General features: G+C 39.8%; 1 protein-coding gene across 1 annotated transcript; it reads right to left on the bottom strand.

The window, feature by feature from the left end:
- Positions 1-968: 968 nt before the first annotated feature.
- Positions 969-1,310, bottom strand: LOC106557330 (cAMP-responsive element-binding protein-like 2). Its single transcript, XM_014076548.2, is given in 3 exon segments — positions 969-1,148; positions 1,150-1,208; positions 1,211-1,310. Coding segments are annotated over 3 exon segments (339 nt in total).
- Between the last annotated feature and the right edge of the window lie 10,887 nt (positions 1,311-12,197).

Raw genomic sequence — 12,197 nt, 5'->3', positions numbered from 1 at the left:
ATGGAGGAAATCAATTTTCCTCCTTTATGCATAGAGAAAGGTAATAGTTCATACTCTTTGCTTGCCCACTCCAGAGAAACAGATAACAGAATGGGGCTTAATTGAAGGACTCCATTAAAGCTCTTCACCAGATCATCTAGCCTGCCACATCTCAATCTTTGCCAGCACTAAAACAAACTACATTACTGGTTTCAATTTTGTAATTATCAGCTGTGTGTTGGCTGCAAGTATAAGCATTCAGATCAATGGTTCTTAAGTCAATGGTTCTTAAGTCAATTGCTTAATTAAGCCTCATTAGTTTCAACAAATATCCTCTATATATGATGATCAAGGAGGATCCAACCCAGTGCTTATAAATAGGAGCATCAGCATTAGACAAAATCTACTTCTCTGGTGTTCATTCTCAACTGCTTGTATTTGGATAATTCTTAGTCCTACCCGGAGCCCACTTATCAAATTTCTCCTTCTAAATGGGTAGTGATGAAATCTCTTTATCAGATATCACGGTTTTTGGCAATATATATCCCTTATGGAGCAAACAAAACGTCTACATGCCTGCAGCTGCTTCTGTTGAAAATAAAGCAGCTGTTCAATCTGGGAAGGAACGGGTAGAAAGAAGCACCTGGTTTTTATTATTTATAATGATTACAAGTTAAGCTTTTGGGAGAATATCTATTAAATATTAAATCATTTGGCAGGTTGAAGATTTCTAAAAACCCTCCACCTGTCTTTAGTGGATCCAAACTCTGCTGAGATAGAAATTAAAAGATTGCAAGAGTTTCTTGAAAACTTTGAAAGTCAGCTCAAACTCCGGTTGCACTACAGCTGAATAGTTGATGTTATTGATCTGTTGATATGACCAAGAATTGGCAACTTCATATTATGTCCATGCATTACTTTTTTTTTAAAATATCATCTTGGGTTTGGGGGGAGTTGAAATATGGGTTTCAGTCTGCTTGGTCTGACTTTTAGCAGGAACTGTTGGCATAACTCTCTATGGCTTTAGCCATCTTGCCTACATTCTGCTGAGTGTTACTTTGCTCTTCTCTGCTCGGGAGAGCTTTAATTTCAGATGAGATTTTTCCTTGATCAGTTGCCATGCACCACTGCATTTCCAATTCTTCTCTAAGAGCACAGATGGCTTTTTCTCAGCCTTGAAACCAGCTCTTCCAGATATTGGTACCTCAGTTTTTTCCCCATTCTGCATTTCTTGTTATCTCTTGTTTGGCTTTCAAATCTATTTTAGTTAGTTTACAGCCCTGTTTACCTGGTTTCTTCACTTTGCGTCCAGCTATTTTTCTCTCGTCCATCAGACCGCTAGCAAAGTCCCCACTGTTGCTGCCATCTGCTAATTTGGACCCGGGCACCGAAGAGGCTCATGCACTCCCTCCATAGCAGGTCACCAGCTGCTTCATCAGAGTTTCCTCAGTGTGGATCAGAGATGACAGGTCAGGTTGGATAAAAAAGATTAGCTGCCTCTCCCACCCATATTATTAAAGTTAGTTATAGCATGAAAATTAAACATGTCTTATCCTCATATGAGTATTCTAATTTTCCTGTGCAAAGGGAAGATAGTAAGGTAACATTGCCAGCCTCTGAATTTCCGTTGCTACAGATTTTTGATGGGGCAAAAATGTGTCAGTCTTGGAAATCTGCTTTGTCCATTGCTCTATGTGCCCAATGCTACAATAGCCATAACTCGGAGTTGGGAAGAAGCCACAAAATCTGGGTAGAATCTTGTAGAATTGTCCTATATACTCCAGAATGCATTTCAGTATGTTCTGTTAAAGTTGAATTTTTCTGGAGAAATCTATATGGATATAATACAATTACATTGTATTGTTTATTTCTGCCTCCTGGTGGTGGTCAGACTGTATTGCTCAAAATTTAGGATAAAATTGCTTGTATGAAAGGTTTCATTCTGTTAATTTGATTCTCCCTCTCCCATTTTAATATTTCTGTTATAGCATGTGGCCATACTTGTAGGATTTTCTGAAGGTTTTGGTCAAAAAAGTCAAAATGGAGACCAGGACAAAGTTCCATCCATTTTATGCACATAAAAAAAGTAGTTTGCACATGATGCACCTAAAAAAATTAGTTGGAGCTTCCAAAAAAATTGGCAGGTGTGGCTACCATTTTGACATTTTTTTAAAAAAGAAAACCATGGCTGAGGGCTCTCCTCACAATGATACAAAGCAGGCAAGGTTATATTTTGCAATGTGAGCAAGTTCGAAACTTTTGTCCCTCCCCCCCACCTTTCAGATTCTTGAGGGCTAGGAAGGGTGAGTTATTTATCTTTCTTTGTTGTTTTATTTGAACTAAGGCTGACCTTGAATTAAGGCCTACATGGCAGTTTCTATAAATTTCCTGCCTCAGAATGGCAGGAAAAGGTAGGGGGGGGGGTTGATTTTTGGAATTCAGAAACTGCATCTAGACCAGAGGTTTATAGATTGCCCATCGCTGTGTTAAACATGGTTTCCATGGGGCACCCCATCTGAAATCGAAGGTAGCTCTCCAGCTGAGAAATCCTGTTTTATTAAACCACAATAGATTCCACTGTATTTTTCCTAGTTGCTGGAATGAGAAAGAAAGAAGCAGCTTATCATGACATCAGTTTGCCTATTTGGATCAAAAGCATCACAATTAAAACAAGGCATACTATGTGACATAAAATTTAAAATATAAGATACAAGATTAAACTATTTACAAATTAAACAGATCTTGCCCAGAAACTAGCAACATTAATTGCATTCTGTCATGCTACTATGCAGTCCTCAAGTATACCCTGATGGGGACATAAAGGGCAAGTATTTGTATGGTGTTGTTATCTGCATGTCACCACAATTGCAAAGAACAGAAGCCACTGGACATCCCCATTTATTCAATTATTTTGTTTAATTCCAGAAGCATCCGAAGCATAGTGAGGTACTCATTCTCATGTATGACAGTGATGGCAAACCTTTTCGGCACCAAACTGGAACGTGTGTGCTGGAGTGCCAGAAACCCCCAAACCAGCTGGTTGGCTTTATTGCATCTAGAAACTGTCCATCTCACTCATAAAAGGACTCTGATCAATGTGCATATAAAATATTAAAGTCATTAAAATTGTATATAAAATTTAAGTAAGAGGAAAATATAATTAAAATTAAATATTAAAGTTAATTAAAAAGTGGAGGAGCGGCTTTAGGGAGCTAACCAACCCCATGGAATATAATATACAATCCTGGTTTGTTTGGCCACAATGAACAAACCAGTTATTCTTGGACTATCTATATTTGGTTTATTTTATCTGCCTATGTGTAATGAAGCAAAAAGATTTCACCTAATAATTCTTCTGTGCTGAGGTCAAATGAAACTTTTTTATTTGCCTGTTTTCCCTGCAGGGTATCCACATTTCTGTCTCTGGTAAAAAGGAATTTCTCACATGTATCTTTCTTCATTTATCCTCTGAACTTAAGAAATGTATATCTTGAAAAAAAGAAGTCTCAGACAAGGAACAGGTAGTACTAAAAGATTATTTACAAATACATTTCAGGAAGACAGCAAGGCAGGGCATCTTTGAACAATGAATGAATCAAACAAATAACGTAGGAAGGAAGAAACAAGCTAAACATCAAGGAAAACTTTTGAACTTAACCAGTAGCTCAGCCATGAGAAATAATCCAGAGGAAAAGAACACAATCTTTAAATATTTACTGTATTTGAAAGTAAGGCCTATTCTATTCAGAGAATCTTACCTCCACGGAAATTCATACAAGATTACTGAATAACACAACTCTGGTTCTATTGAAAGAGAGGGTATCCTGCAGTCCTCCTAATATGGGGGCTTCCCACAGTCCATGCCAGGATGACAAAATAATTATGACAGCTTTTAATTGATAGTACACTGACAGGTCATACACAGGCTGTCCAGAAATTCTTCTTAGAAGACATCATCAAGTAGTTGGAAGAGAAGGACTTTTTTGTCTTCCTTTTTAGTATAAGGTGCTAACTTTTTTTTTTTTTTTACAAAAAACCATTAAAGAAAATAAAAATACTGAATTACTCTTCTTTCCCACATTCATTCATTCATTCATTCTCTCTCTCTCCCACCCCCTCTCTCTAACACTAACTCATCTTTTTTTTTTAAAAAAAAGTATTAAATAAACAATAAAAACATTGTACATAGTGCGACATTTCTGGCATAAACATTTCCATATAGTGATTGGATCTTACAACAATTACATTTTATATCCATTACATAGGTATGTGTAGTCCCTCGGGATAGAGCGGCATACAAATGGAATAAATGAAATGAAAATAGTCCATCAGATTACCTGTCCATTGGTCCGTTCTGTTATATAATTACTAACCATACATATACATATCCAATTCCTACCCATCACACATTCTTAATACCATATTTTCCAATTCTTAACTTGTCAGTAACACTAACTCATCTTGTGAGACTACCAGGCAGTCATAATAATTACTTAATAGAAATGAATCAGTGACAAGACACATTCTGTCTTGTTCCTGGATGACATCTTCACCCCACAGCTGCTTCAGAGCTTTCTTGGAACTTGTTTGCCCCAAACTGGAACACAATTCCTTCTCCCCCCCTGTTATATCACCAATATTCAGGAATGTATGAACTTTCTTTCAAATAGGCACTGAGAATTAGGATAATCTATTTAGTCTAAATAATAATAACAATAAAAGCCTTTATAAAATAGGATGGTATTGCCATGTTTGGGAACAAAATTAACTAACAGGACAGAGAACATGACAGACGAATTACTTTACCATACTATCTTCCCATATGGTAATATTTTAAAAATACTATAAAAATGCTAAGAAGGAAACAAACAGATCGGAGCACATAGTGTCTAGCAGCCAATACCTCGATAAGCAGGGATTAACACCAGACAAACAGAAAACAATAACTTAATCAAGGAACTACCCAGGAAAATGCCATATTCCCACCAACACTGCAAAGGCAAGTTATTATATGAATAGGATAGGATAGGATAGGATAAATAAAATATTTTAAGACAATGGGTCAGCCTCTGCTTCGCTACTTGCTTTTGGCTGTCATTGAAACGGGGAGGGGGAGGCATGGTATTTGGGAGGGGAAGTTTAAGTACAGGAGTGATTGTAAAAAAGGGAGTTTTATTCTCACCATCTACTGCGCATGCTGCAAATAGTGGGTTTGCCCGCCAAGGCCAACTGTCCGGCATACCAACCTGATGATGCTTTTTGAAGATGGAACCCACATGACACCTGAGGGGGTGTGCGGATTGGACTATGGAATGGGGTTACCAGGAGGAGGGAGTTGGGTCACATATTGATATCTATGATTATGCGCGCTTTCGCCTCAGATCTTGCTTTACTTAGCTGCTATCTACTCATAACCAGTAAAAGTACTCTTAATTCTGCAAAATGGAGTTGAGTGGTTTCCTTCTTGGTTGCTGAGGGAGGCTGGCTTGACACAATGTTTGATAGAGACTCCATGGATTGGAATAGTCTATCTGATTTTTTTTAAAAAAATCTTTTGCCTGTAGAAGCAGTTCAAGCAATAAATATGCATAGATTTTCTTCTTCCCACTTTTTAAAGTTTTGATGTTGAAAAATTATTGGGGGAATCGATAGTATTAGAAGTTCTTGCAGCTGAATCACACTTTCTTGCAGTTACTGTTGTCTTTACCTAAACAGAAAGTGTGATGAACAGTTACAGGTTTTGCCATACATACATACATACATACATACATACATACATACATACATACATACATACAATGTGTGTGTGTGTATGTGGTGTGTGTGTGTGTGTGTGTGTGTATACAACGATGCAACATTTCGACGAGGTCTCACTCGCCATCCTCAGGCCGGTGTTTTCAGCTTAAAGTGTGATTGGAGCTGCCGTCTTTCTATAAATCTTGATGGGGGTGTGTGGACTGCTGGCGTTGTAACCAATAAGTGGATTGTTTGGATGTGTGGCTGTATCATGATTGGTAGATTGGAGATAATAAGGCCAATCGGGCTTTTGAGCGCATGTGCTAAAATAAGCACTCCCCCCAAAATATTGCAACACAGCAGCAGCCATGAGGTGACCACACTCACTACCTCCCACACCTCAAAAATAATAAGACCTCCCCGAAAATAAGACCAAGCGCGTATTTTTGGGGGGGGGTCAAAAGAAAATAACACCCTTATTTTGTGTGTGTGCATTTTCTTCTTGATTTTCTTCTTGTTCCTTACATATTGACATTTTTTGTTGTTGTTATTTATTGATATTTGTTGCCAGTCTTACTTCACTCTGAGCTTTCTGACTCCATTCCTGCAAATTTGGACTATTTGCTGATATTCTGTTATAGTTATGTGCCCCTTTTTCCATTATTTTTTTTAAAAAATTGTCCCTCGGTTTGTCAAACAGCTTTTTGTGCAACAATGTTGATTTTGTCTGGGCTCCCTTGTTTTCTTTCTTTGTGCTACTGTTTTTGTTTGGGTTTTTATTATCTTACCCCCTTTCCTTACATTGCCCCTCCCTGACAGTGCTTACTTCTTCCTCTCATCTATCCACCAGGAACATCAACAAGAGTGGCTGGGTTTAACTGCCTCGAAACGTTCCCTTTGGAGAAAAGCAAGGATCAACTACAGCATTTTTTCATTTTCCAGCGCCTTAAAGCTACAGGACATGGAATTAATTTTGAAGGAACCAAATTAATCTCCAAAACTGAAAACTTCAACAAGAGAATAATTATGGAAGCTATCAAAATAGAGAAATACCCCCACAACATGAATAAACGTGACGATGCCTCCCGCCCGCCAGACATCTGGAAACCAGCCTGGTAAACAAACGAGCCCCAGCCACCACCCAGGCTGTTACAACAGAAAACAAAAATGGACGTGGCTTCCTGGGCAGGACTTACTGATGGTAGCAGCTAAACACAGCTGCTCCCGTATTACCAGTGGCATTATCTGTTAAGATGATCATCCATCAGACATCTGACAGACACCTTCCTCTTCGGGAAAAGAAGGGAAAGGAGAGAAGTTTTGTCAAGCCAATGCCTTTCTGATCTTTGCAGCTTTTGTGTCTGTGAAGAGAAGAGGGGCCAGCTGAAGGCAGAACTGCTCCGTGCTGGAAATCTCCGGCTGCCTTGCAGCCCCAAGTAAGCTTCCCTCCCACTCAGTTCAAAGATTGAATTACCTGATTCCAAAACGAGCAGAATTCGTATGCGAGATAATTAATTGTCTATTTAAATCTAGCTTCTTTGCTACAAAATCCTCTTCCGTTACTTTACCTATTTAAAGAAGTGTCTAATATGGCGACGAGCCAGTTGAATTGCTGACTAATATTGTTTATCTAATTATACGGAGTCTCAAAACTTCAAAGAAAGGGAGGGAATTTCGCCTCACAGTCGGCCAACAGATCTTTACTAATTAGTTTCACTTTTAAAGTTTTAAAAGACTCTTTGCTAATATAGAGACATTCCAAACAGAGGTGAATATGCTGAACTGTTTTGTTACAATGCTAATTCTTTGAAACCTTCTGCAAACTTTCTGCAAAAAGGGAGGAACAGTCGGCTAGCAGTATCTTATTAATTAGTCTCACTTCTCTGAAGAGTTTACAAGACTTTCCTCTTATCAACTTTTCTAATATATATTTCTGATATAGAAAAGTCCAAAATGGTGCTGAATATGCCGAGCTGCTTTGTTACAACGCCCTTTTCTGAAACCTTTTGAAAAATCCTAAAGAACTAACAAAGGGGTGACTTAATACTTTTTTTCTCGTAAGCTGCACAGCGGGCCAGTAGAGTTTGATTAATTGCTTGAAGATAAGACATAATGGCATCAAAATTAAATCTTGGGCCGAAACTTCCTCCTAGAAGCACATCCCCCATACCTGGCACAAAGTTGCAGCTTCCACCCTCTATGCCCCCTACTGGAGATTTGCTAACGAAAGAACTTGTTTTGGAAACTTTTAGAGAATTCAGAGAGGAGATAAAGAACGAGATAAAAGAGTTTAAGGCGGACTTATATGATAAACTTGATACTAGGATTGCCAAAATAAATGATGATATGCTGGGACTTGTAACTGTATTGACAGAACATGTTTCTGGAATTGAAGATAATCTAGAGGTTCTTAATGAAGCTAACACCAATTTGACATCCAAAACTGAGGTGGTGCAACAAAAAGTTGAAAACGCTGAAAAACAAATTATTATGATACAGTACAGGCAGATGGAGCTCGCATTAAGAGTCAGGGGGCTGCATGAGGACAAACAGGAGAACTTGAAACAGATTTTTTCAGAGGCTTTTGACCGTCTGGTGGGAAGACCGGGGTCCAACTTTGACTGGCAGATCGCTAAAATTTATTGCATTAATTCTTGGGCGGCAAAACAGAAGCAACTCCCCCGAGATGTAGTTATATACTTCGTGTCAGCTTCTGCTTTGCTGTTGCTTCAGCTGCCATTGAAATGGGGAGGGAGGGCATAGTATTTGGGTGGGGTTACTTATTGTGCTGGAGGAAGATTCTGGAGATCTTTGGATGGACGTACTACGCATGCGTGGATGTTTCCCGCCTGGGTTAACGGCACAGACATTCCATCTTTGTGATGTCTTTTGAAGTTATCTCACACCTGACACTTGAAGGACTTATGATTGGACTAGGCCTATGATGCCAGGGGGAGTGGAATGGGCTATTCTATATATCAACCGCTTTCACGCCTAATTAGCCAGACTTTGCTATGCAACCGCTCTTTAGCCATTTTTAATTAGTAAAAGTACATTTGATTTCCTACAAATGGAGTCTCTTGGTCTTCTTTCCTAATTACTAAATGGAGAGGTGCTGACAAGTAGCAAAGTCTCAAACCCACCTTTCCAGGAGATCAACATCTACCGTGGAGGGTGTAAATGTCTTCGCCAGCCAGAGAAGAAAAGGAGGCAGAACTCCCTGCTGAGGAAGAACGTCCTCCCCCCGAACTCTTGCTTCATGAAGATTTGTGTCAACTGCAAATATCAAGCCCAGCTGATCCACCTCCCCCCAGGTGGTCTACCTCAGTAGGACAAAGAGAGGAAGGGGCCAGCTGGGATGCGGGGGTTACCAGAAGAAGACCCCAACAAAGACCGCTGGAGGTGGGAGCCAAATGGAGACCCCGGGAGAGAGATCTACCTGATTACTGGGGACAAAGGTACTTTGGGCAAATAGGTGGGGAAGATGAAGAGGTTAGGAGGGGCTGGGGCCGAGAAAACCCACGTGCTGATTCACCCCCCCCCTCGAGCTGACTCACCCCCTGCAGCTGGGGCTTTTGCCGGAGTAGGAGGCCCACCTCCCAGGAGACGCAGAATGGCTAAGATTCCACCCTTGCCTGTGAGATATGATGGAAGCCCTGCAAAGCTGGGGTCTTTTATCATGCAAATCTTTAATTACATGGAAATCTACGGCCCAGATTTTGAATCAGATACTATGAGGATAACAATGATTTTATTATCATTGGACGGCGAAGCGTCTGACTGGAGTGCTGGTTTACATCAGTGAGCTTCCCCCCTCCTGAGGAATTTTAACAGGTTTATGGAGGCCTTCAAAAGGCGCTTTGATGACCCCCTTACTGAAAAAAAAAGCAAGTTAAAATTTATAACCCTCGAACAAGACGACAGACCGGTGGCCCAGTATATTCAAGAGTTTCAACGCCTTCCTCAGTACATGAGAGGGTGGAGTGAGGAAGCGCTTTTGGACAAATTTGCTTTGGGCCTAGATGAAGATATCTATCAGCAATGTGTCAATCGAAATCTTCCCAGACGCTTGACTATTTGGTTTGAGCACGCTGCTGACATTGAGCTGGATTTGGCCAGGCTCCGTTGCGCTAAAGAGAAGAGACGCAAAAGAAAGCAGCAGGCTGCGAAAACAACACCCCCCCCCCCTAGCCGAAAAGCCACTTTCAGAGGGAAGGGTGAGGGGAGATCCAGACCAATAACGTGCTTCCGTTGCGGAAAATTGGGCCATCGCGCTCCTGACTGCCGGGCTAAATTACCCTCAACCTCCCAACCCCCACCCAAGCGGGAGGAGAAATCTGGCAAGTCCTCGGACACTTACTAAATGGAGAGGTGCTGACACTTCGCCACAAGAGAGTTCAGAAACATGATACTACAAGAGTCCTATAACACCAGGCTTCAAATTGGCGGACAGGATTTGATTGTCTTGAAAGAAATACCACCTCAAATGCTAAGAGCCAGGAGAGATTATGCTTTTCTAGTGGAAGAACTCAGAAACTGTCAGATACAGTATAGATGGGATGTGCCATTTGGTATTATAATTACATTTGACAAGCAAAGATATCGTCTCAACTCTGTATGGAAAGCTCGAGATTTCTATCACAATATTCTGAAGATGGGACACCCTGCACCATCTGGATCTGGAGAAAGACCACAAGAAGGGCAAGATAGACAGCAAACTACACAACTACCAGACAAGACGCACCACCTCCCCTTCCTGGAAGGGCAAGGTGTCATGGAACAAAGACCTAGCCGTATGATTACCAGACGAATGGAAAAACAAGCCACAATGCAACAACCTCAACAATCACCGGCCATTGATCAAGGAGTCACAGCAACAAGCTCAGAAGCCATGGGAGGAGCTAGGCCAAAGGTTAAACAGGCTATGCAGGAGGCTCTAAAAAAGCTTCAGGCAACCAGAGATGACAACTAAGATTTTGACATGGAATGTCAATGGACTGAATTCTCCACAGAAGAGAAAGAAAATATTTCACTATCTTAAACAGTTCAAGAATGATATAATTTGTCTGCAAGAAACTCATATCAAATCAACTGATCAAAAATATTTGTTTAACCCCAAACTTGGTCAACATTTTGTGACCTCTGCTATGGAAAAGAAAAATGGTATAGTTGTATACTTAAGAAAAGACATTAAGGCTGAACTAATTGAAGCAGATCCCTTTGGAAGATATATCGCGCTAGACCTAATCTTAGAAGGGAAAAAGACATTACTTTTGGGAATTTATGCTCCTAATCAACAGCAAGACGGATTCTATAGAAATCTTCATGCTAAATTAGTACAGTGGGACTATAAGTCTTGTATACTATTGGGTGACTGGAACAGCGTGATTGACACTAAAAAAGATAAGAAGACCTCTCGCCCAAATACTAAAATGCGAGCTAAGTTACCCAAACCTTTTTTTGACATGATGGACGACTTTGAATTGAGAGATATTTGGCGAGAAAGAAATGCAGAGAAATATGATTTCACCTTCTTTTCCCATAGACACCAATACTTTTCGAGGATTGACTTTATATTAATCACTAATGATTTACTTTCTAGGGTGAAGAAGACAAAGATTGCGGCGAGGGTCCTTTTGGATCATAACCCAGTTTGGATGGAATTGGGAAGGACAGTGCAGGCAAGAAGGTCTTGGAGGCTGAATGAAAACTTATTCAGATATGAAAAGTACATTAATGACTGTAAAAAATTGTTATCTGAATACTTTGTTTTGAATATGAATAAGGGTACACCTATGGAATTTGTATGGGATGCAAGCAAAGCATATATGAGAGGAGTACTGATGAATATAAACAAAATACATATACATAAACAAGGGCTAAAACGAAAAGAATTGGAAGAGGAAATTAAAGGGAAAGAGTTGGAGTTAACATTGAATCCAGGCGATACAAAGGTTAAGGAAGCAATTACCATATTAAAATCCCAATTTGATATGTTGATCTCTGACCAGGTAGCCACTAGTTTATTATATGCAAAACACAACACTTTTTGTAACGCAAATAAACCGGGCAGATGGTTAGCTTATCAGATTAGGAAAAAAAGGAAAATTCGAAATGTAACCAAATTGATTTATAGAGGGAAGGAGGTGTTTCAACAGGAGGAGATTCAAAAGGCATTTCGGGAATTTTTTACAGAATTGTATAAAGGGGATAAAATTAAGGGTTTAGATATAGACAAATACTTAGATAAAGAGAAAATACCCCTAGTTAGAGAAGAGTACAGGCAAAAGTTGAACCAACCAATAACCTCAGGGGAAATCTTGCAGGTAATTAAGCAACTAAAGTTAGGGAAAGCGCCAGGCACAGATGGCTTGACAGCAGTTTACTATAAAAATTTACAGTTAGAAATGGTAGAACCTCTTAGAGAACTATTTAATAAAATTCAAACGGAAGGTAAAGTGCCCCCATCTTGGAAGACTGCG

The sequence above is a fragment of the Thamnophis sirtalis genome, unplaced genomic scaffold (genome assembly GCF_051295495.1).
Source record: "Thamnophis sirtalis isolate CommonGarterSnake01/CBP01778 unplaced genomic scaffold, rThaSir2_p1.2 scaffold_4, whole genome shotgun sequence".
Classification (NCBI taxonomy): Eukaryota; Metazoa; Chordata; class Lepidosauria; order Squamata; family Natricidae; genus Thamnophis; species Thamnophis sirtalis.
The sequence above is the reverse complement of the archived record's forward strand: the minus strand, read 5'-3'. Positions and strand labels throughout refer to the sequence as shown.